The 26,928-nt window shown below is 42.9% G+C and overlaps 1 protein-coding gene across 1 annotated transcript in view; it reads right to left on the bottom strand.

Moving 5' to 3' along the window:
• Nucleotides 1-10,110: 10,110 nt before the first annotated feature.
• The window catches only part of GPR107 (G protein-coupled receptor 107), a gene marked incomplete at its 5' end in the record, with an annotated part of 34,673 nt that continues 17,855 nt past the window's right edge, over nucleotides 10,111-26,928 (bottom strand). The window contains 4 exons of the mRNA XM_082492511.1: nucleotides 10,111-10,754; nucleotides 16,949-17,073; nucleotides 17,904-17,987; nucleotides 18,739-18,788. Of these exons, the coding sequence (XP_082348637.1) occupies nucleotides 10,658-10,754; nucleotides 16,949-17,073; nucleotides 17,904-17,987; nucleotides 18,739-18,788 (356 nt within the window). The 3' untranslated portion in view covers nucleotides 10,111-10,657. The remainder of the gene's footprint in view (nucleotides 10,755-16,948; nucleotides 17,074-17,903; nucleotides 17,988-18,738; nucleotides 18,789-26,928) is intronic.

Raw genomic sequence — 26,928 nt, 5'->3', positions numbered from 1 at the left:
CACAGCAAACACCGAGCGCTGGCAGTTATTGTCGTAGCTGTTATGATAACTGAGCTATATACAACTAAGTAAGAAAGCCTCAGAAATCAAGATTTATAACCCAGAACACACTGAGGCTTGAACTCTAGCAGCCCTACTGGCTATCACAGTTATAAATTAATTTCAGCTAGCACAGCATTCGAGTACCAATACATAGCGTGGCTTTAGAGAAAACGCAACAGAAACCAAACATAGCGGGTCTTTGGGTAAATGGCAGCGGGAACGGTGCCCTGCAGGCCCTCTCCCCAAGAAACAGAATTGCGGATGTTGAAATGATGGTGAAAGGCAGAGGAAGGTCTGGAAGTCAGCACAACCGTGCCACGGCTGCACGTGCAGCTGGCTTCCAGGTCTGATGTGCAGCCGACGCGCTGAGCGTTCCGATTTGCTACGCTATTAATTTCTCTGTTAAATTCCAGTATATTTTTTGAAAGGCTGTATTCTCTTTACAGCCTCCGGGGCTGTAATTGTTACGCTAATGTGGGAACCTGGAAGGGGTGGCCGTGGTGAACTCCTCAGCTGTTCTCCCGGTTGCCTGCCCCGTGGAGCCAGCAGTTGGCTGAGACAAAGCCAAGCAGGAGGAGGTGTTGCCATCTTCCTTCGCGGTGCATCACAAATCACAGCTGGCAACTGGGAAACCACCTTCTTTTTCTGCTCCTGCCACGCTCATCCTGCAGCAGAGGAACTGCAGAGCTCAGCCCAGCAGCCTTCCAACAAGGCTTGGTACTAGAAGCCGGCAGCACATTTGTTCAGGGACAGAAAATAAAAAGACACCTCGTAACGACAACCAAGCAAGTGCTGCGCAGTTGTGTCTGCGTGAGATAAGATCACAGTCGCAGAGGCAGCAGCAGCTTTTTGCAGCAAAGGCGCCCCGCAGCATCCACCGGCAACCGAAAGAGGGGTTTTGGAGAGGCTGTTCTCCATGCTGCGAGCGATGCACTGCACAAGGTTATCCGAGCACCGTTCACCAATTCAGCAGATGTTTTTACTCAAAAAAAAAAAAACCCCAAAAAACAACAACCTCTCCGAGAGAAGTGTCCCTAAGACTGCAAGGCTGGGAGTTGGAGCAGAACAAAGCTTTCTAAAGAATATATCTACGTAAGAACCTTCATAATAAAGGGAAGGTACGCGGCCACCAGCTGCTGCTTTCCTGCCCAAACCTTCGCTCTGAAGGCAGCTCAGTGGCTTTGGCCGTTCAGTGCTGCGAGCACTCGCAGCGGGCGCAGGGGAACAGTTGCGGTGGTGGTTTTCACGCCACGAGCCAGACAGAAGTCAGCCTCTTTCAAAGATTACTCATGAGTCATGTTAGGTTGTCAGCTCCTCGGTGCGTGGAGTCTGCCTGCTGCACACACCGCCCTGCCAGGGACGCTGCCGCGGAGCAGCCCGAGGAGCAGTGGCTGGGGCCGGGCACTGCTGACCTGCTCTGGTTTTGAGACGAGACCCAAACCTCTCGAGCAACCTTCATAAGCAAACTGCGCTGTCAGCAGTGGTATCTGTCCACCCAACCCCCACCTCGCATTTAAATTAAAAAAAAAACAAACCAAAACAAACCAAACACATAACCCCCAAAAATATGCAAACATACCAAATCGACCTGTACCTATTTTTCAAGTTTCATTGCCGTAAGAGGTTGAACCGTTGCCTCCCACAAGGCTGCTGTGACTCACGGCAACACACAGGCATTGTGTGCTCGGTAAATCCCAGCAGATATTTCTGCTCAGTTTTTGCAACAAGAGTTAAACCTCTGACTTCCCGCGAATCTAGATGAGGGCACACATGTACCAGCTTCATTTTAACGTGGTACTTCTATCTTCCTCCTATGGAGCAGCCCAGCTCACTCGAGGCATCGACAAGGTTTAACAGCAAAACAAAAATGAACCCCCCAACCAGAAATTATGCACACGATATACTTCACAGAGAGGTAAGCGAATGGAAAAAGACCAACTTGGGCATTTAGTCCGGCTCTCAGCCCATAAGGGGTCATTCCCTGCAGTATATTTAGCAGTGATTTGTCCAGTCTAGTGTCGATTACCTAAAACAACACACAACTGCCTCCATTTCTCCAGGGAGATTGTTTGCAGCCAAACCCATCTCGTTGGCAGAAGTTTTCTCCTAACATCTTGTTTTCCTCTGCTTTCATGTCACCTCCCGTCCCCACAGCTCAGCCCTTGAGCCACGCTAATTAATTCCCCACCCGTGTCTGTAGTTTCCCCTCCACGCAGCCATTTTGTAGCGTGCTACATCTTCTTGGTTCTCTTTAATCAGCACTTAGTCAGGCTTACAGATTTAATTCCCGTAATCTTCTGTTATTGCCCAGTTCGCTCGTCTCAGTCACTGCAGCTGTTCGTTGTAGCCCCTCCAATTTGGCTGCCGCCTCCCGGTACGAGATGCATCCCAAAAATGAACAAGTTTAGCTTCCCCCAGGGGATGCAGATCAGTACCTTCACAGCTGCGCCAGGTGCGGGATTCCTTCTGACTTCAGAGCTCCCGCAGAACACAGCATCCCCAGCAGGTCGGGGCAGAGGCATTTCCAGCCGCGCAGCAGCTGCGGCACTAACGATGGCCCTTCCCCGGCCTGCAGCGAGCTGTGGGCGCAGACCTGTTCTTAGGGCGGTAGGCTGCCCAGGGGATATTGTGCCACCCTACAAAAAGGACTCAGGACCGAAGAAGATCAGCACCTCAGAACAGTGACCTTGAGGACAAAACTCCCTTATTAGTATGTTTACCCTCACTGCAGGAGACTCACATTGTTCACAGCTCCTCTCCCTGAGGATGCTGGAAGTCTCTTGCCAAGCTCGGCACAATCATTCTAAGAGGGAGCAGTAAAAGGAGTTTTAAGCCATCCCCTCCATTTTGATGCGCACCTTTGCCACCACTGTACCAGCCTCACCTTGCATGCCTGTTTAGGCTTGGTGGGGTTTTTTTTTGGTTTTTTTTTTTTTTTCTTTTCACTAATACAAGAGCTATCTCATGCATTACAGCTCAGACACCCCACTAAAAATATTCCACAGGGGAAAAGAGTCACGAGAAAGCAGTGTCACCCCAAGTTGCATTATTTTCTATGGATGAAAGGAGAGAGAAGAAAAGGATGACATGCATTTGTTATTACTTAAGACACATGAACGCCCTTGTCTCCTAACTGAGGACCCCAGTATCAGGATCAGCTGTGCCAATACAACCTCTGTTATTACCTCTTCTGTACAAAGCAATTTGGTTTTATTGACCATTCACTGTACAGGGCACTACAACACGCTCCCGCTCATTAGAGCCTGTCAGTCAGAAGGCAAAGGAAGGGAAAAGCAAGATTTAAAGAGAAGGCAGCTCTTTGCAGTCATGAAGATAATCTCGCTAGAGCAAAAGCACTGCCAGCAGGCAGCTGGGACCACAACAAGAAGCGGCAAATGATCAAGACAGCTCAGAATTTCAGACACTAGAAGAGAATCCTGAAAGCAGGTAAAACAATTTACCTCCTCTGGAGAGGAAAACACCTACAAACTTGCATCCAAACACCACCCGTTGAGGAAAGCTCTAGGCACGCTCTGGTTTTGTTTATTCTCCCCGCTATGTAAGTCTGCCAGACAGTCTCCACTTACTACAGACCTTAACAACTGGGAGCTCTTTTTTCTTTTTGTCTCTCCGTGGAGAAGACAGTCAGAAATCAAGATTTTTCCCACATAACCTACACTTGGTCGCAATCTCAAGTGAGTCTTCCCACAATTTAGTCCCACTTTACACAGCCCTCCCCTAACATTTCATCACAGTCGAGCCATTTTCAGGTCCAGTGCAGCTGACTCCGCTGGAGCGCTCTGCACTGACAGCAGGGCTGAGTTTGGCTGCTGTCACTTTTTAGGGGAGATGTTTTATGGCCAAATACACAACAGGCAGAAAATACAGAGGATGCTCAGTTTGGAGAAACTCAACATCCAAGAACTACCTGCGTGAAACAGATGTAGGCTACCCCAGTGCAACAACCAGCCATCCCCGTCATCGCACAAAGTTTGCTTTATTCTACAGTGGGGTATTAGTAAGTCCAAACGCCACATACTTTTTATAGTTTACTTCCCTGGTAAAACACCACCCACCCAAAGGCTTGAGGCAAGGCAGAACTGGCTGCTTGGGATTTGCAGGGTAGAGAACACAGGCTATTTCTGGCATCGCCCCTCTGTGGTGGGATGAGAATTATAAGCTACACTGTAAGAAACATCTTGAAGACTTACATTTTGTGATGAAGGATATATGCTTTTGAGGGGCGGGGGATTATTAGGAAGAGCACTTTGCAGAAATACTTTGCCCTCCTCATCCCTGCCAACCCAAGCAGCCTGCAGAACTGAAACGCGTGGTTAGATCCTGACACCTCGGGAAGAGAATCATTACAAAAGTCCCAAATCACCCTCAGTCCAGCCTGAAACAAACAGGTCAAGGACCTGCCCTGTTGAGGCAATGTGGCCAGATGCAGAAAGAACATTACAAAATAAGGGCAGACACCTGTATTTTAAGTATCTGGTCACCAAGGTTCAAAGCACCAGCTCCTCATCCTCTCTTGCATGGCAAGGCGATGCCAAGCCCTGTGGAACGAGGAGACCACAACGCTGCTTAGCAGCAACAAGGGGATGTGCCTGCCCGAGACTGCAAGGCTGGGAGAAACAGGACTATAAGAAACCCCTCCATCCACGTGAGACTCAGCCCATAAACTACTGCACAAGTTCAGCTCACAGCACTAAGAGAGGAGCTCAGCACACACGAGCACAGCTGCAGTACCTGAAGGTGTTTCAACTCCAGGAAAGGGAATCCCACTGTGGGTCACTGACAAGAAAGCTTTTCCCCTAAAAGAAGGTTCCCCCCCCCCCCCCCCCCCGAAGATTTTTGTGATTTGGCCCTGTATCCACAATGCAGGTGTTAATGGCTGCAAACGGAATTCAGGCATGGGGAAATGCAGACTTTGGAATCAATGGGCCAGCTCGGTTGCTAGCAGGTCAGAAATGGAAAATGAGATGCATTAAACTTCTTTCTGGTCAATCTTTATTTTACACATTTGCATCACATCAGGGAAAACCAAGTTACACAGACCATCCTGATTTGTATCTGCCTTGCTTCTCTTCAAATACTGTTTGTTGTTCTTTTAATAAAGTTTAAAAAAATACTGAAAAAAAGTCAATTTTACATCTGAACATGAAATAAGGAATAGGCTATTTACAGGTCACCAAAAACTCTGGAACTGGACCTTGCTGTACAGGAAAGTCTTTTTGAGTTCTTTTGGAGGTCATTTACTAAATGAATTCAAAGCTACATTGTACAAGGTGCCCTAAAGCTGCTTAATGACACAAGAGGATCTAGAATTAATTATTAATAGTTACTAAAGGGAAAGGGAAGCTCTTTAGACCCATACTCTGTTTTGACAGAACAGGTACCAGCCCGATGCTCGAGTATCCTAGCTACAAGACAAAGTGCTTCTGATAATGTGGAGTGCAGGCTCTACTTTATTACAGAGAGAGCAGAACGCGGAGTAAAATCCCACAGGGAAATATTTATTAAGAATTGTCCCTTCTACAGGATTGCTGCAGTCAAAACATAAATGGGTTCTTGAGCCAGGCAACCTACAAGAGCAACTCTTCTCTCAGCCGCTTTCTTGCAGTACTGTCCACTTTACGCATAAGTAAGTATCTCAATATTTCTTAAATCCTGTTCCAGCCACTTGCAAGTACATATCATGCAGAGTTCTTACAGGATCATTGCTGTATCCAAGCAAGAAACTACAAGGGGTAAAATACACAGCCTCCCAATATTAGTAAGTAAAAGTGATTAATAAGCCCCAAACAGCATCATACCCAGCGGCTACAAGAAAAAACAGATTAATCCAATTTAGAACAATGTTTTCCAGCAAATCAACCACAGGGAACACAAAGAAACATTGGTCAAGTGCCTCTGGGCAGCACCACCTCAGTTTTCATGAAACATTCAGGTTACTGAAGTTACATACGAGGTCACAGGTTTGAGACAGTCTAAGTACCCTTATGTTTCAAATATCACTGTACCTTCCATCTACTACAGACCACACCTCCATGCTCTTTTTCCAACAGTGAAAAATAGGGAAATGTTTTATGATTGAAGTGCAGGTCACAGCACAGAATCAATAAAACACATTTGGTTCAAAGTACGAGCAATCCATTAGCTATCGTGACAGGTCAAACTGAAGGAGACAAACCAGGTAGACCAAAGGAGGAAGGGTCTTCTTCCCTTCAATACTTGCACTTCTACCCAATTATTTTATTAACAGCTAAGCAACTTCAGTTCTCAGAGCTCAACACAACATACAAATACCCAATATTTGCTTCAAACACAGCCGGGCAATTTTCAAATAAGACAACAACAACAAAAAAACCCCCACTTTTCTTGTCAATTTGTAACTGGCCAGACTGCATTTCTCTTCAAGAGGAGCATACTGTAAAGAAAAAAAAAAAAAAAAAAAGACAACACACCAAAAATCTTCCATTGGACTTTGACCACATGTGCACACTGGAGCAATCAAGACATGCCCTTTCACAGCCAGAAGGAATGTTACAGTGCTTAAGGATACAGAGTGGATGCACACTCATGCTAGAGAGAGTCCACTAAGCTTAGAAAAATACATCTTCCACATTGCTAGCTCCAAGACAAAATACTGCAATGCAGCAAATTTTTACAACATGCTCCCAGGGTATGCCAGCATGGAAATCCAGGAACAGGGCACTCGGCTGGAGAGAAACACTGAACAATGCACTGCACAGATCATAACACGCCGAGTAAGATGACAACATGAAAGAGCATCTTAATAGGACAGCATGTGGCTTCTTCAACTCAAACTGCTACATTTTGAGCAAGCAGCAGCAATGTTCCAGATGACCCCATTACGTCTTGCTTTCTTTTAGTACGTCTCTTGATGAACCATCAAGGAAAACATTTTCAAGCCTGAAGAATGCAAGAGTCTGGCAGTTGCACTGCAAGGAGGATTCCTATGGAAGACAGCTTGCTGTACAGTTACGGAAGGAAGGAGGAGCGGATCAGTGGCATTTGCATGTCATCAACAATAGGGATTTACTGGGGCATAACGTGCATTACAACCGCAGACTGAACCGATCTCATTTTTGTCTGCAGAGGGTGCCGAGGACTCCACTGCAGCAACATACGTGAACGCATTCAGAACCACTTATTCTGAACTGCACCAGACCTGCTTTTCCAGGACTCCTGTCATTATACTGCCACGTACTCGCAGCGTGATTGTTTTAGTTGCTCACTTCAGTAAAAGGCAGAGACAGGAAAGTAAGGCTGTATTCCAAAACAATCTGCAAGCCACAAGCAGCTCTTCTATTTTTCCCTCCCCGTGAAAGACAGAGCTTCCTAGCAGATAGGCAGCCGTCAGCATGTGAAAGGCAAGTGCTGCGATTATCCTGCCTGGTGACCCCGAAGCTGCTGCGTTTCACCAGCAACAGAGCCATGCGCTTGCCAGTCACGCAGATGCGGGTTCGCCTTGGGAGAAAGGGGGAGGAAGCAGCCCTCCCTCTGTTGCTTTGCAGTGCTGCACACACTGTGCTGCAAGAGGCAGAAGCACAGCCATCCTCTCCATCCTCCAACATCCCAGCCACCGTCTCATCCATCATACAGCCCTGAAAGACAAATGTTTCAACCTGCTCTGAGGAATTCCACCAGAGAAAAGTGGAAATTTACTTTGGAAATGGCTGCAGTTAAGAACCTTCTATCACTCTGTTTTCCAATTCGTACATCCACATTCGTTTTCTTTACTAATGCTTAGGTCTGACGAGTTACTGCTGGTCCACATCTGCAGTAAGTGCAAGCTGCAGCTCGTTGTACAGCTGACTGCTGAAGCTTAGGTCTGAACTTGGAAACAGCTCTTCTAAAAACACTTCCAGAGTATGGCCACGGCTTTTCATGCCAAGACAAAAAGTCGTCACCCATTTTTGGCCTTTGACTGGCGAGCCAGGGACTTGGCAGATAAACCTACACCATGCACAACTTCAGCAAAAAAGTGCATATAAAAAAGAAACCTGAGACTAAGGTAAAAGCACTCGCCAAATCAGCGGCTCCACTGATGCTGAGGTATGGAATAGGCAGCCATTTGGAACCAGCTCAGCCCACGCTGGGATCCCAGCACAGCCCCTCATGTTTTTGGGTGAAACACCACACCCATCAGAATGTCACATCTCATTTGCACAAGGTATTCACAGGTTCTAAGACAGCATCATGTCTGGATTAACACTCCTGTATCACTTCTGTTCCTGACAGCAAATCCTTATCCTTTACATGCTTCAGTGCCAACACATTTCAAGTCTCCAGTGGACCGCTCTGAACAAAGTTTACAGCCTGTTTGAGTAGCCCTTTGGATGCAGACAGTGACATTTTCACAGGGACAGAGTAAGCGTGCAGAGTGAGAGGATGTGTTTTTCCAGGTACTGTATTTAAGTGTATGATGAGCTGGGATTGCCTATGTTTGTTTATAGTCCAGTTTCTCACACATCATCTACTTAATATGCAGAAGATTTCTTCATACAGAAGGTCTAAAAGGCTCATAGGTCCCCTAACAGTCTTTCTAGTGGTGTAGGCTCTCTTTCCACTACCACAGTGTCATTGCAAGACAGTGACAGCAAAAGTCAAACTATCACTGCTGTGATTACTATGCAGTTACAGCTGAGGAGGAAAACATAGAAGAGGGCTCTGTACCCAGAGAAGAGGGCTATTCTCATGCTCTATCTGAAAAGAAACCAGTTCCAGGTATCAAAGCAGATAGATTCATTTCTACCATTTCCATGACGCATAGAACCAACACCTGGGAAAAGAAGTGGCAACCAGAGAAAACAATGCTGCTCTTCAAACAGCAAGTCTTGGTACAGACTGCTCGGTTTAAGAGCTCTACAATCCCTGTTCAAGACTGAGGAAGAAGTGGTTCAAGGTTCCAAAGAAAATATTCCTCCTAAACTTCAAGAATAAAAAAACCATAGTGGCTAATAGTACTGTAATCAGTTGTGCCCCAGAGATTTAGTCCCTTCAAGTCAAAAAAACAATTCCTAAATGAGTTTGTAAAAGATGCTGGCACATCCGAAGCTCTGGGATGATGCCTATCCCTGTCACCCTGACAGAAGCACTTTGCTCGACAGCACCGTATGTCGATGTCTCTACACGAATATTAAGGCTTCAGTGGGTCAGCGAGTTATACTTGATTTATTTTTCTTAAAGCTTACCCTCATTACATCAGTGAGCCACTTCCGTCCTCCCCCAAATTAACAATCATTTGCTACACCTTACTACTACACCAGCTTGCTGTACTAACACTGCCAGAGTACTAGAGGTAAAACGCACACGGCATTTGTAACATGTCTCTAAAGACTCTGCTGCAAGTTTGCAGCTAATAGTCAAGACTTCTGTATTCCTCTGCATTAAGGTTCTCGTCACAATCTTCTCTTTCCTGACAAAAACCATTTAGGACTGGGAGCTGCAGTTGCCTGGTTTTGGCGGCAGTACCATTTTGACCAGTTCAGCTCATCACAAGCAGCAGTGTCATTAATCCTACATAGCCAGAGAGGTACAAGTAGCCACCCAGAGAGGCCAAGTAACTCAGGATAATGGTGAACCAGAGATTTATGTTGCAGTATGTTTGCTAGACAGACTTCCACTGGAGATTCTGGTACTGTTTATATTGTGCCAGAACGGAGAGTCTTTTGAAACACCTCAAAAATATTTTATAAAGCAGATCAAAGAGCTCTGGGTCACAGCTCAAAATTAACCGTTTAAGATAGCATGGCAGACCCCTAAAAAGCAAGCATCAGTCTTACACCTCTTGTGTACTCCTCGTCAGGTGGGTGTGAATCAAGAGCAACTCCATGAACAGTGGAGAATTTACATTAATACTTATTGCACTACGGGCTAATGTTTTTAATGGAGAACAGTCATGTGCTTCCTGTAGAGCAATACATTTGAAAACCTGACATTCAAGTGGATACCTGCATGGATAAGACAAGAAGATACTTATCAACTTTCCCACTGATGTGAGTAGTGGCAGAAGTCATCTGATCCAATATCCCATTTAGTCTCTCAAATAACTGCAGTTGTTTCTATTCATTTGTTTTGCAATGTTTTGTCCAAGCCAAAAGGAGAGTTTATAAAAAGAAAAAAGAATACTTACATCTCTTATCTTCTTTTCCCACCTTCTGACACACTTTGTAATTCCCAGCATACATGTTACATAGCAAGTGTATGTATATATACATATATATGTGCATTATATAAAATATATACTTTACATACACACCAAAGGTCTCTCTTCACATTAGTATTAAACATTCTGAAGAATGCAACCGCAAACAATTCAGAATACCTAACCGATGCAGAAAGGGGAAAAAAGAATAAGCTACCCAAAATCCCTAGGAAAGCTTCACACTCCTTGCAGGTACCAAGAGACCCCATTTTCTTATGATCAGAGGAATAGTTATATTTTTGCACTGCTTTGCTCCCCCTAGACACACCCCCACTCTGCAGTTTCAGTGTTGGGAAGTGCTAGTTGCTCCCTTTCCACTGAGAGTAATATTAATAAATTAAAAAAGTTTCTCTGAAAGTGCTGCCTTAGTCCAGTCCATCATGCTGTGCTCTCCCACTCGCCCTGGGGCTCTGCTGAACCATTCACCACTTTCTTGACCTTCTTCATGCCCTCCATTACTCCAGAAGTCGTCACCCTGGAAGAGACCAGAGAAACATCAGAGAACAGAACTTAACATCCACTTCACCAATAGCCCATGCTTGTCTTCCTGCACATATCAAACAAAGCTTCTCAAGTACCTCTTTACCAAGACCTAGCAATCTTGATGTTCAGTCTCTCCTACTGCTACCATTTTGCAGGCCACGTATCATCTTGGACACAACATTGATGGATGTTGGGAGCAACACCACTGTTGTCAAGAGCCTCAAGACCCTCTCCATCTGTCGTTAAACTAAAACAACAAATAGTATTTGCTCGTACTTGAAAGAAGAAAGCAAGGGTGGTTAAACAGTTAAACCAGGTGTTTATTCGCTAAAGTTTGAGCGGCTTGCTTAAAAATCGTTTTGCTATACAGCTGAACACCCTTAATTCTGTGCATTAAAGACTTTCTTCTGCATTTGCAATGCTTTTAATAGGTACAACATAGTATACAAATGCACCCACAGTAGACAGTGCCCCAAATGAACCTTAACACCTTAATGCACGCCAACTCCTGTTAACAGCAAAATTACTCAGTGAACAGCAGCAAGACAGAAGAAAGAGGTCACCCTTTTTATACTATCCAAGTCTGGATTTGTTACGGCAGTCTGACCATTGAACTATAAAACCTCATAATACCATTCAAACATTAGGCAGACCGAACTGTTTATCCAGCCAGAACAGCACCACTCCTCAGAACTACCTTGGCTATCCAGCAAGCTCTTCAGCCCATTCTCTGTTGCTATAGAAAACAGCATATTCACACACACGAGGTATTTGCTTTATTCTTTTGCACAATGTGATTCTCATTCCATGCAGGTATTTTTTCCCCACAAATGTGCTACAAAGGTTATTTTGGATGCTGAAAGAAAGAGTGCCAATAGCTCAATGCATTCACAAGGGATGCCCAGAAGCATACATAAACCAGTCCTGTTCAAAGATGCCATTGTCAGTCTTTGTGTACTTTCATCTGCTGTTTACCACATAAGAACACTTTATTTGATCAGACTAGCTAACAACAATTTCACAGTATCACCCTAGAGGAGAAGTAATCTTCAGATGCACTCTTCTGATAATGCCCTTGGTTCCACATTGCATACCAGCTTTTGTTCATGTATTGTAATTGTAAAAATAACTTACTCAAACTGGTGTGTTCAGTGACTCTCTAGCAGTGGCAGTACTGGGATTGTCAGTGGTTTAGACACTTTAGAGTGGGCCTAGATGAGCTTGTGTTTAAGGGAATAGGGAAAGGGTCAGAAGAGTACAGATCAAATATTTATCAAATTTTATTCACTATTGAAATTAAAAGAAAAAAAAAAGGAGGGAGAAAAGTAAATAGGTTGCTTAAAAGAGAAAGATGGAACTGGTAAACAGCAAACATTTGCCTGGAAGAAATCACACCAAGCTTATCAGCACAGAGAACATGTAGATCTCATAAGTCCTCCCTGTTGACAAAAGTTTTTCCCATAGTCACATAGGAAAAAATCTGGGGAAACATAAGCTAGACAAAACCATCAAAGTAGATGCATAACTAATTGGAAAAGCATGCATTGAGATGTACTTAATGGTTTCCTGTCAAAAATGAAAGAACATTGAGTGTGGTTCCAGAGAGGTCTGTCCTGGGTTCACTTCTACTCAATATTTTCAGTAATTGCCTGGGTAATGGAATAGAGAACTTGCTTATTAGATCTGCAGAAGACACTAAGAGCTACATATCTGAGAACAGGACTAGAATGCAGAAGGATTCTGGCGAATCAAAGTAATGGTCTGAAAAACAGGGGACAATGCAGCAAGAAAACAACAAAGTTTACTCTTCAGAAAGAATCAACCTCATAATTATGGAATAAGGGGCTAAGTATCAGTTCTTCAAGGAGGAACTGAAGATTACAATGGACTACAAATCAAAAATGAGCAACTAACATAGCAATGCAACAGCAGACATATTGGGACATATAAATAGGTGTTTTGCACATACATGACACCAAAGCAGCCCTAACACTTGACTCGAAGCTAGTAAGATCCCACCTGGCACGCAGTCTAGATTTTAGCACTGCACTTTAATACAATTACAAACCCATTACACGCCAAGATGAGGACAAAAATAATCAGAGGTTATGGCTAAGAGGGAATGAACTACTTTTATGAAGTGAAAGGACAAACAGCTACATCCTGAAATTGTAACCAGGTCAAGTCATGTCATTTGTTACCAGAGAGGCTATTTACTGTGTCTGCCCTGCAATGATAGCAAAGAACTGGGAGAGATTTGGGGATGGATTCCTCAACAATAAAAGTTAAAGATCATCTGATGAGCACTATTCTTGTCTCATAACAAATATATGGCCTAGCTCTTGAGACTTCATTTTCTCAGACTGTTTGTGTATAATGGGCAATTCTTCTCCCTCTCAAAAACCAGTTCAGCCAACATGTTTTACCCCTATCTTATGGAGGACTATCAACACTGAGACCAAGCACAGCGCAATTCTCATTCTAGACCCCTGAGCAGACTCAAGACTTCAATTCTGACCTGCAACACTGCAAGTAAGCGTTCCTCACCTGCAGTTTGCTGAACTGCATTTCTAGTCTACAAACTAGCAGCAGCTAAAATGCAACAAATCCTTCTCACTAAGCCATCTCTCCCCAGAGAGCATTTTCATAGCTGTCGGAGGAATACCTGTCACAAATGAGGCACAAAAGGAGTTCCCTGAACACTCCGTTGCACAGGGGTACATGCTGCAGCAACTTCAGTTTTCTTTTTCTCCCCCATGCATTGTATCCAAGGTATCAAGGAATGGCTAAACATTCAGAAGCATTTTCAACCCTCCACAGTGCTGTATCTCGACTGTCTTTTCTCTTTTTTTGGTTTTGTAGTCCCAACAAGAAGCACTGCAATACTGGCAGCAGCCAGCCTTTACAAGCTGTTGCAAACTGGAGCGAAAACTGATCAGCTATTGAGCAAAAAACCTGATCTCTGCATGAGAAAGATGTGTTAGGTGCAGAAAATCGCTTTCAATGGAGAGCATCGTGAATCAGTCTGCCATGAAGCACAACCTGAGAGAAAGCAGAGAAAAGCAACCAGCCAGGGCTTCGATTCTCAGCACAGAATAGGTTGCCTCATGACACAGTGAGAAACTCCAGACCCCAAGGCATAAGCAAAGGTAGGTCAGTGTTACCACAACAGTTCAGAATGTTGAGGCCATTTTGGGTGTTAAGGAAAAACAAAGTTGGTCTCCACACACTCAGTAAGGTGGATTTACCAAATTGAAAACAAAACCATTCATGGCTTTTCTTGCAATTCCTCTTCCAGTGGGAGTATGTTAACCCCACACGCACGTACGAACACCATTCTCAACCAAGATCTGTAGAAAAGCACTTTGGTACCTAACATTTAAAGCAAATTACTGAGCTACTGTAATAACACTGCAAGAATATAAGAAAACACACCACAAAAACACTACACCAAAAACCTGCTTCCTTTCCCCTTCCTCAACCCCATCTCATCTACTGTACTTGTTTGTATTTTTGTGTTTACGCCCCAGAAGTGGCATTAGGACTGGAAGCCCGACAATTCTTTCTGCCAAGCGTGGCTGCACCTTTTCAAACAGAGTACTTTAATCTAACAAACTGTCAGCGACGAGCCCACATACTGACAGAACGGGCTCAAGAGATTGCCCAGCACAGAATACACAGAAAGCCACTGTGCTGATGATGAACGGCTATTGCCCCTACTTGAAAAAGAACAGATTGGTCCTTAGTTCAGATTTCATCATACTCTCCACTGGGAGAGCTTCTGTGGAGTCCGGTGTAACTGAAGAGAAAGTCCTATAATATTTGTGGGTGCTTTTACCCAAGATAGAGGCATGTTAGTTGAAAAAGACTTATTACAAGTTACTTTTGCTGTTCCTGATTTGTATTTTATTTCTGAGAGTTACAAGAGTTTATAGAGGGAGGATTTGTGCCTTATATTGCTTTTGTCACAGACACCTTAGTCTCTGGATTTTTCTTGCAACTTTGCAGATTTCCACACTGTCCTTAGCAATATTTACATTTACTGCCAGACTGAGCTTTGTAGAGTTTGCACTGCATGAAAACGGGCATAAGCTAGAGAGCTGCACTTAAAATGTCCTATTTTTTGTGGGAAGGCAAGCAAGCCTGGAAAATGGGCTTGATGACCTCACAGCTCTCCCCTCCATTGGCTCATAGAAATGTTGAGTCTAAAGAAACTGAACACTTCTGCAGCAAACATTTTAAGAAGCCTGATTTTAACAAAAACCCTCTGGGAAAGGGAAAACAACCATAAAACCTGGCAATGAGACATGGCAGAACACCATGAAGTTTGAAGTTTGCACACTTTTAACTTCTGCCATAGCCTCTGAAGACAAGTGGGAATTTATCACATGAAAGACAAAACACACTCATCCAGTGGTTAGTCAGGATACTGTCAGGGACTTAGTCACTTGCTCAAATAAGCCTTGATATTTTTCCCCCCACAGAAACAACATTTAATATTTATAAAAGCAAAAATAGGACCAACCAGACCAAGTCAACAAGAAATTTAATACATTTTCATTGCAGTGCTTCACCTGTCACAGAGCGTGTACGCACTGTGCTTTCCAAATGCCTGCAAACTTCACCTCTCTGGTGCAGCCGGGGAAGGGACAGCGAGACGCAGATGATACCCTGCCAAGTGCCCAAATGGAGTAAAACTTCTGGTGAATCAGATGAGAAAAATGCAAGCAAGGCTAAGGGGAACAACCCACAAGGCACAACAATGGAAACTCCCAAGGCAAAGAACAAAATGCCTTACTAGGAAGTGGCTCACAAGGAATTCTGATCCTCGAGTTTCTAGTAATGTCTATTTCACTATGGCGAGACATAAAGCACTTAATTAGTTCATTAAACTTTCTCCAGCTTATTTCTGGCAGATTCTCCTAAATTTAGCAGCTTCTCCAATTTACTGAAATCACTAAATATGAAAGGTGCAATATTATTAGTCCTAAAAAAACCCAAGTAAAAATTCATTAAGCACGTAATGCAAAGTTGAAATTCTCTCTAACAGGCAAAAAGGAAAAAAGCTCATTTCTGTACAATCACAAATCCTGCCACAGTTCAGACAGCGCCTTCTTGATGCGGATGTTTACTTACCAGTTTCCAAACTGAAACTGGTTTCTTACATAAACCATTTAAACACCTATAAGTGATAGCGATTTTAATGTCACTACCCACTAGTTGGATTCTGCTCACAACAATGACAGGTTTTATGGATCCAAAGCAAAAATAGCTAAGCAATTGGAAGGAAGATCTTTGTTACTAGAGATATTTCTGAGAAATTAAACTCCTTGCATGACATTTCAGGCTGGATTCCACCTCAAACCTCCTTGTGGCAATTTCCCAATAACATCCATTTCTTTCTAAGCTAACTATGAGGGCAAACACATTCTGACTTTTTTTTGCCCCAGCAATAAAAATTGGAGTGTTGATTTGCTTCACCTAAGATCGGGTAAAGGAGTTTTGCCAAACTGGAAAAACTCTTAGGAGCAGGCTGTACACAGACTGCAGTTATGCATGAAATGCGTAACTACTAAAGGGATTAGGTTAGCTCTGCTCCTATTAAGGCAACAGAGTCCATGGCAATCATAGCTCTATTCAACACTTCTAGCATGCTGAATTTCTTAGGGCAGTTTCTATTACAGATTCAGAGATGCCACTAGTTTTCTAACTCCTCAGAAAACCACTGCAAAGGAAAAAAAAAAAAATAATAAAAAAAAAAAATCACAGGGACTTAGGCTGAGCCCCACTTTATAATTTCTCCCGACTGTCTCGGGTCCTACTGCATTTGTGGTGCCTCATGGTTCAACAACAAGGAACAGCACAGTGAAGAGTATTGGTAAAAATCCATCTCCTCAGCTCAGTGTTACTCAAGACAAATTTCTGCAAAGCTACAGGCTGGACATCAAGGTAGGAGTGACCTTACACCATGTTCATTTATATTTCATAGATTGGTAGTTTGGTTTTGTTGTTTTGTTTTTTGGGTTTTTTTTTGTTTGTTTGGGTTTTTTTTGTTTGTTTAAACACGTGGGCAGATCTCAATCTTTTTCAAAGAAGGATTTAGAAAGATTGAAGTAAACTGTTTTTAAACATTACTTTTCTCAAGTCAAGTGAAGAGGTAAAAAAAGGAAGGGGAGGGGTTCTTACACAGCTTCCATCTCCAAGTCATCCTCATCGTCTTGAGAAAGCTGTAGATAAGGGTTGTCTGATGCTGGACGGAACTTGTACCCAGTGAGGACAAAGAACACAAGTGTTGCCATTTCATCCAGCAGCTGCAAGTAAAACCACAAGATCGAAGTTCAGTCCTGTAATCCTTCATGGTCATGAAACATTTCTCCTTATTCATAAGGTTCAAGACTTAGTGGCCAAGAAGCCTGTGCCACAGCAGAAATAAAGTAAATCCTGTCCTGTTATCATTAATCCCAGGCTAAATGCTGTCAAGCCCTTGGTTCTTTCAGCTTTCCCTATCGCTTTAAATACAGTTAAAGTTCTAGCCATCACTCCAGAGCTTTTAAATAACTATCACAAAACTTGGCTTTTAAATGGGGGGGGGGGGGGGGGGAAGGAAATCATCCCTAAGTTGTTGGGTATTTTCAACAGTTAATGTATTTCAAAGACTCCCTGCACAGTTACTTGGATTATACGTTAAGAAACCAAGTATTTAAAAGTCGCTAGGCAAATAAAGCCTGTAGATGGAAGAGTGAAAGCCTATTTCATTGCCTCCCTGGGGCCTCAATTACACAGGGCAAACCTGACTAATTTTTTTCTCCTTTGTATGTTCTTGATTAATTTCCTTCAGACTTTCCTAAATTGAAAGACTAAAAATCAATAATGCAATTACTTTCAGACATCTCATGTATAATCCAGCAGCCTTGCTGGACAAACATGAAACTAAAAATATATTCCTGCCACCTTAGGCACATCAGTGATAAAAATCAGAAGGAGACAGGGTCCAGCAATGTGTTTTCAGATGTTCTACTACAACACGAGGAAAAATTTGTTTTTGGTTTTTTTTTTTGTTGCTGCAGTTATATTTAAAGAATAATAGGAAAAAAGAAAAAAATATCAAGGAATGGATACATTTTCCTTTGGTGGTAAATACCTGATACAGCCATTTCCACTGGAATGGAACAGCAATCTTTATGAGAATTGCAATGATCCGTGTGAAGTAAATGTAACACACAATCTGGGAAGGAAAAGGAGAAAGCATTATAAGAACAACAGCACCATCCTTACAGAATCTCTTTTTTCCAGAGAAATAGCTCAAGCAATTCCCAGACAACTCATCATGCCAGATTAGCCTTATTATGCTCCTTGATAAACATGGAAGATAAAGGCTGAGGGCTCTACTGCTTGCTGAACATCGAAATGACTCAAGCTACTGCCAAAATACTTAAGTTACAGCAGGAAAACGCTTTACATATTAAGATTTTGTAGAACTTGAAGAATCCCAATTGTAATTTATTACTCTTATCACTTATAAGAGTCTGAAATGAGGCCGTTGGAAATCATTAAGCAGCCTATGCTCTCTTGGGACGTATGCTCATGGCTCTCGCTGACTTAATCAGAAACTGCACACATGCATCTCAAGGCACCATTTGGTCCCAAGTTTAATTTTTAGCAAGTTTACAGTACGTTATTCAAGCTCATCAATTCAACTGGCAGCTCAAGCTGTCTCCAGAGGAAATCAGTAAGCGTTACAAATAGCTGGAACTAATTTAAAGATAGACAGAAGGATGCAACCACTAGGAAAAGAAGGGAAGTTGCTTTGATGATTTTAACCCAGTTGGCCCAGATGCCAAAGCACAGCACTGCTGCAGAACTAGGAACATCTCCACCACATCCAACAGCTATGATAACTTCCAACAAGTAATCCATAAAAAGGCTTGAATGGCTTCTAAGTGCTCTGTATGCACGCATACAGGTGTTTTACTTACCATAACATAGTAATGTCTGAAAAGCTTCAGCTTTGCTAGGTTAATGGCAGCTGTCAAGAGAAAACAAAAGTCCATCAGAAAATTGTTAAAATGAGACAGTTTCTTTTGATGCTTATCTGCAAGGTAGGCAGGTGGTCAAAACCAGGACTCGGGTAATCCCAAGCTAGAAGAGTTTGTTCCACAGCCCACTGGGCGCTTTGAGGAATGCCAGTCTGGCTTGTCTACATACTGGACAAGTCCCAGACTGGAGTGAATTCCCTCTTATAAAGGCAACTCAATGAGATCACTTTTACACTAAATTTTATATGCATGCACTCTGCATATAGAGCCTTCCTCTAGTGCTTATGTGTATATAGCCAGCTACATACTGTCACCTCACTCCTGCCAGAAGGGCCACATCACATGACATCACTTCCTAGAAAATTCGTATCTTTTCTAGGATCCTTCCTGACCTGCTCTGTGCCCTCAGTTGACCTGAGCAACTCTGAGGTAACTGCAGCTCTGGGAATCACTGCTTCTTCTTGACCAGCAGCAGCGGTATTTTAACATCTAAGTAGTACCCTCTATCATTCATGGCTCAGTCACAACGTACAAGTGAAATGGGAAGTCATACTAACTAGTTCTCATAGCAAATGCATGTGTTTCAATCGCAAACCGTGTAAGCTAAGGCCCCAGGCTAATCTGTGTTTATTGGACAGATTACATCAGCTCTTGAGGAACACAGCAGATATTCATGTGAACGAGCAGAGGTCAACAACAGATGGAACAGCTGTCAACTCTGGTTTGAGAGCCAGGTTTTATAGGTGCAGCAGGATTACAGACTCCTGATGCTTTTGTGACAACAGGAAAGGCAAATAGTCCAAGATATGTTGACAGCACAGAGATGCAATTTAGAGCCAACGAACACAAGTCACCAGTTAGGAAAGTACTGCCACATATATATGGGTATTCCCTCCAAGCCCTCCTTACTTTTTTTTTTTTAAATCAGATGTGGAAGTGCAACACACTGTGCTTAAGTTCACCTGCACTCCCTCACAGAAATCATCCACTGCAAAAAGCAAGTTTATAAACAAGGTTGCATGTAATTACACATAATATTTTTTAGGTTCCCAACAGCGCAAAATATAGTATTATACATCATGAAGAGGAGGGCTAATTGCTACCAAAAAAAAATGTTTCACTTCCTGTGACAAAAAGAACGAAACTTTCCTTATAGAAAGGTAAATGTCAAATGCACCCCTCAAAGTAAGTTGTCCTAGGTTCCCACTACATAACCTACAGTGAAGACACAAAACATTCTGTTATAAACCTACTTTGTATAATCTAGAGATCAAGAGTCACTTTCCAAAACTCACCTTTAGTGTTCCAGGAGAACAACTGAAAGCTATGGACACCGTGAGACAGATACAAACGCTCCTTCACCAGACATATGACAAGAGCACCTGACTTACACAAGGCAAAAACTGTCTGATGGGTTGATAAAACTAAGCTAAGAGCAGTTTTGATTTACTGCTGGCTATTGGCTTCTACACATTTCCAAAAGGTACGTTTAACTTTTGACAGAGCACAGGGCATGTCAGGAGGAAAAAGCAGAGCAAGAGCTCAAGAGGAGAAAAGCAAACCTTATTTGTGAAGGAACACCAAGTTTGTTTCCATACAGCTGAAGCTCATGCTGTGCACCACTCATCTGAACACCAGTCAGATCGGGTTGCCTTTGGGCAAGACTGCTCATGGGGGCCAGCGTACAGCACAGTATGTCAGAGGACCAGTAGTTCTCAGTTTTGGGAGGATGCTCCCTTCTGGACTGCAATATGAAACACTGAACACAGAATAGCATCTACTTTGCAATATACAGTTCTGGACTCCAGAAAGCAATGCCCAAACTCTAGACCTGTATCTGTAGAGTTCCGGCAGTGAAGCACTTCACTGGGCAACAGATGGCAAGACTTGGAACTGTCAGAATGAGAATCTAACTAAATCCTTGGTAGCTAAATCAGCCCTGAGACATTGGCTTAGCTGCTTCTCTCTCATTTCCATCCCTTGCAAAAGCTAGTTTCCCCACATTTAAACAGCAAAAACTTACAGATTTTCATGGGTCTACTGCTCTACCAGACAACGTAATGTTAAAAGCTTTTCATAATACAGTTGGAGAAAGATTAAAGCATGCAAATATGCAGAAGCACATTGAATAGTGAAGCAGGCAAGCAATATTGTCCTATTTAAAGGAGAGTTACATTAAGTGTGACCATGAAGATCTTGTGATTTACCACATACCGGTTTGTACACAGAAGGATCTATTTTGAACTCAACGCATTCATCTTCAAGAACTGCCACCAACTGGTGCAATGACAGGCCATGAGAATTACCAGGCTTTGTAGTTAAAGGAACACCAACTCAACAGCTGTGATTCAAACTGCCAGTCCATCAATGCCTTAGTCAACAACCGAGTGAGCTGGAGAGTCGTTTCTGTTGGATTCAGGCAGTGCATGGGAGGGAAGGATAGCAAAGCCAGAGATCTTCCTGCCAACTAAAGTGTCACAATGCCACCTCTTCCAACTGATAGGGCACAGCTCAAGATCTCACCCACTCATCATGATAATCAATAGCAAAGAGTCATAGGTTGGTACATCTAGATATGTAGAGTGGCTAAGCATGGAAAAGAAGGGGGAGGGGAGGGAAAGAGATAACCACCACCAAGTAGAAAGACTGAAGAGTCACCTCTGGAACCTGGCTTGCTTATTTCTCACAACTAGATGCTCTCCTCTGGCTGCCTCAACATCAGGAATACTTCTCTCCACTATCAGACACTAAAGTCAGTATTATTGCGTGTCTAAAAATTCTGCCAGGTTGTTTTTTGGTTTTTTTTTTTTTTTTTTTTTTTTTTAAAAACAGCTCAAAGTTACAGCACACACTGTTCTGGAGAAAGTCTAAAATCATCATTGCTTGGCATCAGCAGCCTGTGAAATGCTTTTTCACAGGCTGAATGTGCTCCAAGCAGTAACACTTGAGCCTTGCTACGCTGGACGTTTTAAGACTTTGATTCACCTTAGCCTGGCAGTCCAGACACTGACAGCAACACTCACAAGGCGAGAGGCTCGGCCACCAGCTGTCACTTACAACTTGCATCACTTGCAGCCCCAACCTGTAAAGATGTGATAATACAGCAGCAATCACAGCATGCAGTAAAGGTTGGGTAAATTTATGTTTCAAGTATGATAACCATTCTTCAAGGAACAGTACTTAACTGCAGAGGAGTCAAAAAAAGATACTTTCTACCAAAGATTTCACAAATGAAATCATACTTGTGTTCCATCTCTTTCATACAGTAATTAAAAAGATATAAACCTTTCTTGGAGGATGGCTTTTAACATCTATACCTTGCTTCTCTCAGTTTCCCATCTCTATCACCATTTACTTTAACAGCTTGTGCCTGCAATAGCCTGATCCGCATCAATCAAAACATGGCATACCACAGTATTTTTAAAATCAGTCTCTTTCAGATTGCCCCCTGTGCTAATTTCAAATGCTGAGACATCCTACAGGATGGGGAAAAAGAAAGTCAGACTGTCCATTATAGCCTTGCACACCAGACAATAGCTTTTTGATTAATAAATCTGATCTTTCTAGAACATGTATGTAATAAAAATAAGAGGACCGCAGCTGAGGACATAGGAAGCTCAAATCCAGACAATCCGGTATGCAAGGGCAAATCATAATCCATCTTGAGCGAACATGCTGAAGTACAGCTAAATATTCCTTCAATGCTTTGCATGCTATAGTAACTCTGGTGCATTTAAGATGCAATCTATGCCATTACCAAACAGTAAATGGAAGTTTTCTATTCTCCCCAAGAGTGAAGACACACGTGTAGATCTAGACCTCAAAAAAGCAACTTCAGGAGTAATTCTGAGAAGTATGGCCCTATAATCTCTGCAGCACTCTGCTTAAAAGCATTCCTATACTCGAAAGAAGAATCAAGCAAACAGATACAGTAATTCTGAGTGTCATGCATAAGAAGGCGGCACAGACTAGTTAATCTTGAATATTCTGAAACACATTAACATTTGGCACAAAAGTTCCCCACCAGGATCATAAGAAAGTCCAAAGTACAGGATAAGCAACGTATCTCCAACATGTAATGGCTACATCAACCCTGGATAGCTATCTAGGGTGCCTGGAAGTGGTACACTGAAACATAACAGGCCTATTTCATTTCTTAACATTTCCCAACTCTAATGTGATCCACTGAGGTCTCAACACTTAAATCACTAAGCTTTGTCTCAAGATTTGAGATGCCCATGTACTGCCTGGAACGTGATTACCCCTGGGCCACCCCCTCCTCCTGACTGGAGAGCTGCAGAGGTGTTTTGGCATGGGTATCCAGGGAGCCATCGCCTCCAGTGTCTGCTGAGCTCAACTAAGCAGAGTGTGTTCCACACCACACAAGACCAGGCTCTTTGTTCACAGTGTTTTCATGGTACAGGAGCAGGAAGACACCGAATACAGCAAATCTTTTTTTCCTGACATGGGGACAAGTATGAAAGCATTAATCACCATTTGCCCACTGCACAGCACACCAGGAATGTTGCCTGGGAGCTATACACTGCAATGTATTTCCCCTAATTCTGCTGCCAGCTATGACATGCTGCAGTGCTTCAGGAAAATAGCTAACCGTTCGTGATCAGACTGCACCGAATTTTACATCTCTCGTCACATACACAGAGGTTCAAGCAGAACAAAAACTGCAGTGGTACTTCCAGCCCTCCATTCCTCTCTCAAACAGATGAGATGACACACAAGAGTGGGTTATGAGACTTGAGAGGTCCAGTGACCAAGAACTTTGAGTTTCAAAGAAAAATAAGCAAGTTTACTACAACATACCCCCTCTTTTCCTTTTCTCACAATGCCTCTAAACAAAGTAGTGGTAGTGGAGCAGCCTTCCAGTCCAAGCAGTTCTAGCTCCGTTTGCAAGGCTGATTTCCTTAAATCTGCAAGACATGTGTAATGCAGATCTAGGACGGAGAGCATGGGCTCCCATCTGAAAGAAGATACAGTGACAGACCAAAGAGCTGCAGCTAGGCACTTGCTTAAGTCTGAAGGTGGCGATTTTAAAAAGGGGAAGAAAAAAGCTTCTAAAAATGGGATGTTTACACCCACTGCTGTGCAAGATAAGAATCCTGTGTAGGTCAGATATTTTGCTTTAAAGATCACCTTCAAGGGAAAAAAGCAAACAACCAGGCAGCTCAAACTCAGCCGTATCACTGTGCTATGCCTACTCTTCAGGAGTGATCCACAGCATCTGTGCATGTAAGGTCTCCCTGGATAATTATGGCTTTAGACCCATTCCTCCAGCTTTTCCATTGTAGAAAATCTTAAAAAAAAAAAAATATCAAATTTAAATAACCATTAGCTAGTTCCTCCAAATCACTGCTACTTATAATAAGCCTTTTTAATAATTGTACATTGCTAATACATTATGGCAAGCACAGCCATAAGACTAAAAGACTGGTAGTCCAACAAGAGTTATGCTTCATTTCTAGTCAAGTCACACGACAGTCGTGGCTGCACTTGACACAAGCAAGTGCTATCTAATAAACAGGTTGTGAAGTCACTGGAAGAGGACAAGATAATCAGGAAACACCACCAGGATACTGAGCCATGAAGTCCTGGAGTTGTTAGCTCTAAAAGACACAAGGAAGCAAAAATAATTTTCCCTAGGTCTTTCTCACCAGCGAGGTGGTCACCAGAATACTCAGTGCCAGGAAAAACAGCTATTGAATTTATAGTATATAATTCACCAAGACACCTTATAAGTTAATGAAGTCTGTGCGAGAGAACAGGGAAAGCAGCCTTTGAGGTAACACTAGACAATAAATCCTAGCAAGCAATAGGCAGTCCAGCTAGAACTGTCTGTGCAAGATGCAGTCAGCTCTAACCACAAGACAGGCAGACTGTATGAGAGGATCCAGTAGTTCTTATCACTTCAGAAGAAAACTCTCTTTAACTGCAGGGGGAAAAAAAAAAAACAAACCAAAAACACTGGCAATTTTAGTTAGTGCCGGTCCTATTTTTCTCATGAGAAGCTAAGACCCCGAGCAGCACTTCCACAGAACAGGGCCTCCATGGCAAGCCTACAGAGTTAAGACCATGTGGTCCTAGTCAAGACTATCCATTGATAAGCCTAACATGAATTATTTTACCTTATTACAGTGCAATCAAGTCACTTTGGTTTTCTCAACCAGGCACACTAGCAGCATGACTTCATGAGGCAACATTCTGCTTCTGGCATCACATTGCCATTCCCTCGCTCCCCACGGGCTGCTATTAACAGCCTCTAAATACTCAAACCACATTGTATTTCACAAGTGAGTCCCAACACTGCAGCTGTCCTGGCTGCTACCTGCTGCCAGCCGATGCAACGTTTTCCCTGAAATTTTTTAACTTAGCTAGTTTTTCATTATTAGTGCAGCATAACACAGCTGCTAAGTCCCTCTCAACACACAACTACTGAACTTGCAGGATCTGCACAACCAGATGGTAACATGAGTAGGTAAAGCGTGGTAACGGCAGTAAGTGATCCACAAGCAACGTTCGTGACAGAGAGTGCCATCATGCATGGAGAACAATGCAAAACAGAGGACTAAGAACAGTCCTCAAGGGCTACTATGCATAGCACTAACCAGCTGTACAGACACAGCCAGTTGTTCTCAGATCACCATTTTCTTTTACCTCCATTATACACTACAATGCATCCTTCAGAACTGCTTGGTTTTACTCATATCTGGATTCCACCCATTATGATGAACAGTGGACAGGTCAAGTCTTTATGCTGAACATCTTGATGTTGGCCACCTCGCTCTTCTTCACTCAATAGGTTTTGAAGTTAAGCAAACTCCATAGCACCATCTTGTGATAAGAATCATCAAGTGCAAGGTAGGCACAGGGTGATCACCTGAGGCCACACAGACCTAGAGGCTTTCTCAGTGACCTGCACTAGCTGCTTAGTGCTCAGCATTGCAATAGTCACACACACAGCTGCCACCCAGCAGTTCTGCCTTAGTACAGGAAAGTAGATCTCCGTTTGCAGTCACATATCATTGCTTCCCCTGGGAACCTGGCCTTATGTACGTGAAGTCCTTGGTTTAGAAGAAAGCCTGCTTTCAAGGCGTGTTTAAGTTTTAAGCAGACCTTGTACCAGTAAGAGCATAAATACTCCAGAATATATGCGCAGTGGACAAGGCAAAACAAATTCATCACTGAATGTCACTGAACCCACGTGAACACACTAACAAGAAAGCCAGCAACAACATTCACATTACATTATCAACACTAACCCCTTTTACATTGGTTTCTATTAGAACTTAGTATTTCCCCCCCTTTAGGTTTGGGGTGGGGTCTGTGTGTGTGTATAGATGTGTATTACGGTTGTTGGTTTTTTTTTTTTTTAAAAAAAAAAAAAAAACACCAAACACTTTGAATCTAAAAAAATTGCTAGGTTCACCTTATTTATTGTTTCGATTTAACAGATTGCAAGAAAAGACCTAATCTGAGCTCAGTACCCAGACTTACAGTTCACCTACTAGACTACAAAGGCAATCTGCACCGAATCACAAGCGTTTCGGTGGAAGCCGGGAAACAGCTAGAAGAAGTATCCAGACCTAGGAAGCTATCTCCAGAAAGGAGAGACAAGAGTTAAGGAGTAAGACTGGGCTGAAAGAACATTTCCAACAAAGGACCTTCTGCAAATAAAGCTTTCAAGAGCAGGCCATCACATGGCAGATTGTTGAAACGGCTGCCTGCTTCCAAGGAAGCCCATGCTATGTTTGGTGGCTTGAATCTGCAGCCAAGTGAAGAACTAATTCAGGAGAGAGGATAAGGTAGGAAAAGCACACACTACAGAAGCCATATTTGGGCTGGCTTTCCATCCATCATCTCATTTTCACTGCTACAATAAACGTAACTCAACTTTACACAAGCAGTGCTTTAAGCTGCTGTACAAACATGGGCAAGTCAAGACCTGTGTTACATTGAATGTCAATTTATGTTTTGTTTCATACAAGGTTTGTTTCCCTCTATTCTGGCAGGAACAGATTTCTACAGAAATTTAAATAAAAGTCTATTTTGACAAACAGTCAGCAATTCTGGAATTCATTTCTCGTTCTGCTTCTGAACACTTGAGTCTGAGAAAAG

Source organism: Vanellus vanellus (genome assembly GCF_965231255.1).
Source record: "Vanellus vanellus genome assembly, chromosome: 18".
NCBI lineage: Eukaryota > Metazoa > Chordata > Aves > Charadriiformes > Charadriidae > Vanellus > Vanellus vanellus.
This window is presented reverse-complemented; position numbering and strand designations above follow the sequence as displayed.